General features: G+C 51.4%; 1 protein-coding gene across 6 annotated transcripts in view; it reads left to right on the top strand.

Annotated features, from left to right (window-relative positions):
• Positions 1-200: 200 nt before the first annotated feature.
• Positions 201-8,480, top strand: part of LOC105493276 (glycosyltransferase 1 domain containing 1) — a 124,402-nt gene continuing 116,122 nt past the window's right edge. For 2 of the 6 annotated variants that reach the window (XR_011608663.1, XM_071070798.1), the window contains exon 1: positions 201-420. Coding sequence is in view for 4 of the 6 variants with exons in the window: in XM_071070798.1 (XP_070926899.1) it covers positions 330-420 (91 nt within the window). In the remaining 2 variants the exon portion in view is untranslated. The remainder of the gene's footprint in view (positions 421-8,480) is intronic. The other 4 variants (XM_071070800.1, XM_071070799.1, XM_011760814.3 and 1 more) reach the window with 3 other exon arrangements.

Raw genomic sequence — 8,480 nt, 5'->3', positions numbered from 1 at the left:
GTGGTAATCGCTGGCACTGGTCCCCGCGGAAGGGACTGTGGTCACTGCTCATCCTGGTCCAGGTGGGAGCGGACCGCGGCTACCCTGGTGATGGACCCCACGGGGCGCACCCGCGCCAACCCGCACGCAGAGCTCGCGCCATCCGAGGCCCCTGGTTCCCGTCCTCCTCCCCGCCTGGCGCCGGAACCTGCGAGCTCGGGCGCGGCCTCGGGGAGGGGCGGGCGCGGCCTCCGGGAGGGGCGGGCGGGACAGACCCAGCCGCCCCGGCTCCCCCGCCGTCCGCGTCTGCGCCGCCCCCGGGGCCTGGTCGGCGGCGGCTGGGCTGGTCGATGGCACGGGCGGCGGCGGCGGCATGCGGCTCCTGTTCCTGGCAGTGCTGCGCCCGCACACCGGCAACGCGGTCACGGCCCAGCGCGTCCGGTAGGTGCAGGGCGCCGGGGCCTGCGAAGTCGGGGGCTGGGGGCGGGGTCTGGGGGTGGGGACGCGGGACCCGGGGACGCGGGGCGCTCAGCCAGGCCCCCTCCAGCCGGGCCGGGGCCGCCCCGAGCCGCGCGCACAAACGGACGGGCCGGTGCCGCCTGCCGGGCGCGCGGGGGTCGGTGCCTCCAGCCCGGCGCGCGTGTCCCAGGGTCTTTGTGCGGCCGGCGCGTTGGCCTCGCGCTCTCCGCAGGGGACTGAGCAGGTGAACAGGCCCGGGGCCGCCCGCGGAGGGGCCCGGGAAGGCCTCGCTGCAGAAGCAGGATGGGAGCAGGATCCGCAGGGATGCGCAGCAGGGTTCGCCGGGAAGCGCAGCACGGTCTGCGGAGCTCTGGGCGGGGGCGCGTTTCCAGGCCGGGGACCGCGGTGCCAGCCCTGCCCTCGCGGATCCAGTCTCGGCTGTGTGCCGGCGTCCGGAGTCCTGTCCCCCGAAATCCCTTCCCCACCTCCCCTCCGCCCTCTTTATTCTCGACTTCCAGGCTGGTTAGCTCCTTCACACTCATCCTTTTCTGCCTTTGTCTTATTTGTTTACTTGTTGGTCTGTGTTCTGGTCGGTGAAACCCAAGCCCGGCGGGGGCTCAGGGAAGGGCTGCCGCGTTAATCCCGCCGCCTCCCGCCTGCACCGCGGGCGCTCCGCCTGTATTAGCCGGATAAACATATTCCTTGAGGCGAAGCCTGGGAAGTGCCAGGATTAGAGCCTGCAGCTTAACAGAAGCCGTGTGTGTGTGTGTGTGTGTGAAGAAAAATGGACTTGCTTCATGAAATAGGTTTTCCGATTTACTTCCCCTCTGTGGGCCTGTTTCCTCATCAATTTATTTTTTTTAAATGGAGTCTCCTGGCGCCCAGGCTAGAGTGCAGTGGCGCGATCTGGGCTCACTGCAATCTCCGCCTGCCGGGTTCAAGCGATTCTCCTGCCTCAGCCTCCCAAGTGGTTGGGGTTTCAGGTGCGAACCACCACACCCGGCTAATTTTTGTGTTTTTAGTAGAGACGGGGGTTCACCATGTTGGCCAGGTTGGTCTCGAACTCCTGACCTCAGGTTATCCGCCTGCCTCGGCCTCCCACAGTGCTGGGTTTACAGGCAGGAGCCACTGTGCCCGGCCTCCTCATCATTAAAATGAGCAATTGAGACTCCATCAACCCTTTCATGTCCCTTTCAGCTGATTTCTCCTAAAGCTCACAAGTAGAAATGACCAAGAGAGGATACATCTGTTTTCTGAAGTTTGCTGGAAAATTTATATTCAGGTTTCATGGTGCAGGTTTCTATTAAATAGGTCAGTGATGCTCCGCTTGGGTCTAGCAGTGAGGAGCCCTTTGTGTTCCTGGCTCTGTTGGATGGATCAGCATCCAGCATACCAGTACGGGAGAGGAATGAAGGAGGTGATTTCACGTAGGGATTGGTGCTATTAAGGAAGCAAAACTAGGAGGCTGAGGCAGGAGAATCGCTGGAACCTGGGAGGCAGAGGTTGCAGTGAGCCAATTGATCCGGGATCACGCCACTGCACTCTAAAAAAAAAAAAAAACCTAGGGCGGGCGGGTGCGGTGGCTCAAACCTGTAATCCCAGCACTTTGGGAGGCTGAGATGGGAGAATTGTTTGAGCCCAGGAGTTAAAGACCAGCATGGGCAACATGGTGAAACCCTCATCTCTACAAAAAATAATTTAAAAATTAGCTGATGTGGTTGCGCGTGCCCGTGGTCCCAGCTACTCAGGAGATTGAGGCAGGAGGATTGCTTGAGCCCAGGAGGTCGAGGCTGCAGTGAACTGACATTGCACCACTGAACTGCAGCCTGGGTGGCAGATCGAAACTCTAAAAAATAAAACCGTTACCGGAAAGGGATCCTGATCCAGATCCCGAGAGAGGGTTCTTGGATCTTGCACAAGAAAGAATTCAGGGAGAGTCCTTAAAGTAAAAGCAAGTTTATTAAGAAAATAAACAAATAAAAGAATAGCTACTCCATAGACAGAGCAGCCCCGAGGGCTGCTGGTTGCCTTTGTTTTTTTTGTTTTTTTTCTTTGAGATGGAATGCCCTTTTTTTTTGAGACAGAGTTTCACTCTTTTGCCCAGACTGGAGTGCAATGGCGGGATCTCAGCTCACTGCAACCTCCACCCCCGCTTTCCAGCAATTCTCCTGCCTTAGCCTCCTGAGTAGTTGGGATTACAGGCACCTGCCACGACGCCCAGCTGATTTTTGTATTTTTATTTTTTTTTTTATTTTATTTTTTTTTTTTTTGAGACGGAGTCTCACGCTGTTGCCCAGGCTGGAGTGCAGTGGCGCGATCTCGGCTCACTGCAAGCTCCGCCTCCTGGGTTCACGCCATTCTCCTGCCTCAGCCTCCTGAGTAGCTAGGACTACAGGCGCCCGCCACCGCGCCCGGCTAATTTTTGTATTTTTAGTAGAGACGGGGTTTCACTGTGGTCTCGATCTCCTGACCTTGTGATCCGCCCGCCTCGGCCTCCCAAAGTGCTGGGATTACAGGCTTGAGCCACCGCGCCCGGCCGATTTTTGTATTTTTAGTAGAGACAGGGTTCCGCCATGTTGGCCAGGCTGGTCCCAAACTCCTGAGCTCAGGTGATCCACCCACCTCAGCCTCCCAAAGTGCTAGGATTACAGGAATGAGCAACTTCACCTGGACCTGGTTGCCCATTTTTATGGTTATTTCTTGATGATATGCTAAACAAGGAGTGGATTATTCACGCTTTCCCTTTCTAGACCGTATCGGGTAACTTCCTGACATGGCCATGGCATTTGTAAGCTGTCATGGCACCGGTGGGAGTGTAGCAGTGAGGACAGCCAGAGATCGCTCTCGTTGCCATCTTGGTTTTGTTCGGTCTTGGCTGGCTTCTTTACTGCATCCTGTTTTATCAGCAAGGTCTTTATCACCTCGTATCTTGTGCCGCCCTCCTGTCTCATTCTGTGACTTAGAATGCCTTCACCATCTGTGAATGCAGCCCAGTAGGTCTTAACCTCATTTTACTCAGCCCTTATTCAAGATTGAGTTGCTCTGGTTCAGACGCCTCTGACAAAACTAGATAAAATGATTGAGAGGCATGATGATGGCTGGGATGCTTTAGAGAATGTGGTCCGGGAGGCTGTCTCAGGAGATGACACTGAAGCTAAGACCGCATATAGGCCGTCACTGAGATCTGGAGGGATGGTCCCAGGAAGGAATAATATTGAGAACACGGGCCCTGGGCTGGAGGAAGCATGAGCTGTGTGAGAAGCAGAAAGGCAGCCAGGGTCACTGGACTGTAGAGTTTGGGGCCAGTGCTAGTAAATGAGTCAGAGAGGCCAAATCTGGCTTGTACATGCGGGGAAAACACTTTGTGCTTAAGAAATAATGACCACTTAAAAAAAATGGTGAAACCCCGTCTCTACTAAAAATACAAAAATTAGCCAGCTGTGGTGGCACAGACCTGTAATCCCAGCTACTCGGGAGGCGGAGACTCAAGAATCGCTTGAACCTGCGAGGCGGAGGTTGCAGTGAGCCAAGATGGCGCCACTGCACAACAGCCTGGGAGACAGAGCAAGACTCCCTTTCAAAAAGAGAAAAGAAAACCAAAAAAATGTTGAGTGACCAAAGAACCTGAACAGGCACAGAGTTAAAAGCTTCAGGCAACAAAGAAATATTACCTATTATTTAACATTTTGCTCCTAACTTGAGCTATATACCCACATCTTCCAAGGGCCCAAACTCATACCCACCCACAAGGCCATGTTACTTTCGTCCCAACTCAGAGGTGAATTAATAGAAAAATAACTATGTTAGCTGCTCTCCTGAGATTCACTCTCCCATCGTTCCACTGGTGGTGCGCTTTTGAAGTTGCCTGTCTTGCTAGGTCTTGGGGCTATGGAGAGGGAGGAAGTGGGCAGGGCTTATGCAGAAGGTTGATTTCAGCTAAACCGGAGTGGAGGGCTATTTAGTCACTTTGTGCTTTCTTTTCCTGGCTGTGCAGAAGCAGAATAAAGGCTGCTATTCATGCTTTGATGTTTATTCAGACCCAGCGTTTGTTGTCCTTCACCTCAGGAAGGATTGCTGGCGGAAGAAAAAGAAAAAAGCAGAAGTTGCTTGAAGACATCTTCTGCGTTGTGAAAGCTTAGGCTCCTTGAGGAAATGATGTTGGTGTCCTGGACGGGCAGGGAGGGAGGTGCCCTTGGTGACTGAGAGTCCCTGTGAGCTAATCAGCAGTGAGGACCGGGTGTTCTCCAAAATCCCTGCCAAAGACCCTGGAGACCACCCTCAACTGACCCTGGACCCTGGGGGAGGGAGTTCCCCAAATGCATAAATCTGGAGTTCCCATCAGCCTGGCAGAATAGGAGGTCAGAACTAGGTAAGACTGGATTTAAAGAAAAAATGAAGTGGTTGTATTCTTACACAAGGTGGTCATTGTAAATCAACACCCCGTATATAAGTAATGGTGCAAAATTCTGATAAATGTATTGGCCGGAGAAGCACAGGATCCTCTGGGGACATATAGGTGGGGACTGATCCCAGATCAGAGGTCAGGGAAAGCCTTCTGATGCCTTCCAAGCCCGTTCCCTGCTGACAAATTGCACAGTCCAGACCAAGTTTGCTTTGTGGCTCGGTGTCCTTATTTATAATGATGATGCCAATATGGGTTGTGAAAGCAACTAAATGAGCTAATACACTTTCAGCATTTTTAAAGCAGTGTCTGGAACATAGTGAGGACTAAGCTCTGATTTTTAAAAAATCTTTCCCAGATTCCTATCTAAGGGGTCTGGGAAGTCATGCCCTGTAAACCATAAATTCTCATTAGATGGGTTTTATTTGACCCCATATATCGTGATTTACTTTCCAATCTGACTAGCATAACATTATGAGACAACAAGAAAAATCAAAATATTTAACCCCAAAACATGCTTCTCTGCCATATCTTGAAATGGCCCTGCAGAGCCATCCTTTGTGGGGGGAAAATCTGCCTCTGTAAAGAATCTCTGCCGGGCAGGGTGGCTCACGCCTATAATCACAGCACTTTGGGAGGCCAAGGCAGGTGGATCACTTGAGGTCAGGCGTTGAAGACCATCCTGGCCAACATGGTGAAACCCTGTCTCTACTAAAAATACAAAAATTAGCTGGGCGTGGTGGTGCACACCTGTAATCCCAGCTACTCGGGTGGCTGAGTCAGGAGAATTGCTTGAACCCAGGATGCAGAGGTTGCAGTGAGCTGAAATCATGCTATTGCACCCCAGCCTAGGAAACAGAAGGAGACTCTGTCTCAAAAAAATAAAAAAAAAAAATCTCTATTAACATAGTTAGACCTTTTTCTTCCAGTTCCTCCCAATCCTGAAGAGGTTAACTAAAAGTCTAGCACATTTTAAAGATTGGAAGAGGAAAAATTTGTCATTTATTGTCTCTAAGGGCAGCCACTGTAAGACTTCAAAGGAATCTTGGTCTCCACAGTCTTTTATCTTAACTTGAACATTCCCTTTCTATGGATCTCAGGTCTTAAGACAAGCCTCAACCAATTGTCAACCAGAAAATGTTTAAATTGACCTATAGCTTGGAACTATCCCTCCTCCCCGCAACGCCCCCCCCCCACCACCGCCGCTTTGAGTTGTCGCCTTTCTGAACCAAACCAAATGTATTTCTTAAATGTATTTGATTTATGTCTCATGCCTCCCTAAAATATATAAAACCAAGCTGCACCGCACCACCTTGGGCACGTGTTCTCAGGACCTCCTGAGGGCTGTGTCACAGGCCATGGTCACTCATATTTGACTCAGAATAAATCTCTTAAAATATTTTACAGAGTTGGACTCTTCATGGACAATAGTTGTGAGCTATTAATCAGCATGGTAGTCCTTAGTTAGCAAGGTGGGAGAATGGAGGGGGAGGCGTCTTAGGCAGAGGGTCAGGCAATGGGATGGGAAGAGACCATCTCTTCCAGAGCTGAGAGTCACGCAGCCTTCACGGCCTTCACGGCACAGAATCCTGTAGATAAGCGACGCTCCAGAAGCGCGTGGCCCACAGAGGAGGTGCCGAGGAGGGGGAGCCGTTTTGCCCCCAGGGTCACTGGGCAAGGTCTGGAGACATATTTCGCTGTCACCGCTAGTGTTGGGGGCTACTGGCATTGAGTGGGACGCCGCTCCACACCCTGTAGTGCACAGGACAGCCCCTCCCCAAGAGTGACCCCGCTCGACATGTGAACAGGGCTTGGCTGATGGATGAATCCTTCTCTACGTGGGGTCAGGAGATGTGACTGGAGAGGGAGACAGGGCCATGCAACACTTTCAATTTTGTGCCAACAATAGGACTGCACCATGAAAGGCCATGAGATTGGTGTGTAGTTGAAAATCATGTATGCCTTTAGGTTTGACATATTTAAGAAGTAAAATGAACAGGCCTTGGCAGTTCAGGGTTGGGAATGAAGGAGAGAAAAACCCATGATTTCCTTCATGATAGAGGGAAAATACTGGGAAAAAAACAGGAACATCTAAGGCTTCTGCTCTCTAGTAGTTTTTTAGAAGATGTAGGTGATAGAATGGAATAATGTGTTTCTTGGGCAAAAAATCTGGGGGATCAATACCTTGAGAATTGATGTTACATTGTCTGCGTGTCACGTTGAATATTCTTCAGTATAAAGCGTTCAGGGTGTGTTAGTTTCCTTTAAGTATAACCTGTGAGCTGCTAGCGAGTATTCTGAATACGCTAATGTGATACCTACTCTCTACAGATATCTCCTAAGCACTGTGCCATTAGCAACCCACATCAGAAGATTTGTTCATTAGCATAAGTATTTCAGAAATTAGGCTGGGCGCGGTGGCTCACGCCTGTCATCCCAACACTTTGGGAGGTCGAGGCGGGCAGATCACCTGAGGTCAGGAGTTCGAGACCAGCCTGGCCAGCACGGTGAAACCCCATCTCTACTGAAAATACAAAAATTAGCTGGGCATGGTGGCTGGTACCTGTAGTCCCAGCTACTCGGGAGGCTGAGGCAGGAGAATCGCTTGAACCCAGGTGGCAGAGGTTGCAGCGAGCTGAGATTGCACCACTGCACTCCAGCCTGGGCAACAGAGTGAGACTCTGTCTCAACAAAAAGAAATTAGTGGTGTCTAAGATATGTGGTTCACTGGGAAGATGACACAGGCTTTTGACCAAGAAGTCAGGGAGCCCTCACCTGCTGGGCAGCCCTTGAGGTTGACAGCTCTATTTGGTCTTGTGTCCCTGCCATAACCCTCTGTTATCTGGCTTAACTAGATTGGCTAGTGTGGCTGCCAGTATGGTCCAGTGTGGACTAGACCCTTCGGGCAGGGTGCTTGGAGAACACAGAGTTCTGCAGCCCAGCAGAATAGACTGTTTGGTGTGTGTGTGGCTGAATCTAGAGTGAGAGTTCCTCTCATTGTGAGGCACACCCGGTGGTGAGGTTAGAAGGAAGAGGTCAGAAGGGTCCCCACCACTTCTGATCCCCTGAGAATGAACATTTACCAGGAGAGCCAGGCCGTCCTCCCGGAACTGGGGAAATTGGTCTAGGTCAGTTTCTAACAGTGAAGTTCAAAATTAAAAGCAGCTCTGGTAAGTGAAAAACTAGAGTCTGACACCTAGAGAACCAAGTTCATTTCACCTGTGGAGGGGGGTAAACTGCATGAGGAGTGGATGTAAAAAATATTCACGTGGAGAGTAAGTTGTGGAGTTGTTTCAAAGGGCGCCCCCTGTTATGTTAAATAGGAGGCTAGTCTCAAAAACAAAGCATTGAAATCATCTTCCAAACCCAGGGCAACAAACTGCTGCCTGCCGGGGGTTAAATGCAGCCTCCCTGCCAGTTTTGTAAATAAAGTTTTAGTGGCCCCAGTTATACCATACACTTGTGTGTTTGGGTTTCTGCTTCTGCTTCTCAGGGGCAGAATGGAGCAGTTAGAACACAGGCCCTCTGACCCACAAACCCAAAGGTATTTCCTCTCCGTCTGCTTCCATGAAAGGCCTCCTGACCCGGGCTTTGCATCATGATATCAGATATTCGCTAGAGAACTGAGTTGACTGCCTGG

Source organism: Macaca nemestrina, chromosome 10 (genome assembly GCF_043159975.1).
Source record: "Macaca nemestrina isolate mMacNem1 chromosome 10, mMacNem.hap1, whole genome shotgun sequence".
Classification (NCBI taxonomy): Eukaryota; Metazoa; Chordata; class Mammalia; order Primates; family Cercopithecidae; genus Macaca; species Macaca nemestrina.
Note: the sequence above shows the minus strand (reverse complement) of the source record. Positions and strands in the feature narration are given on the sequence as shown.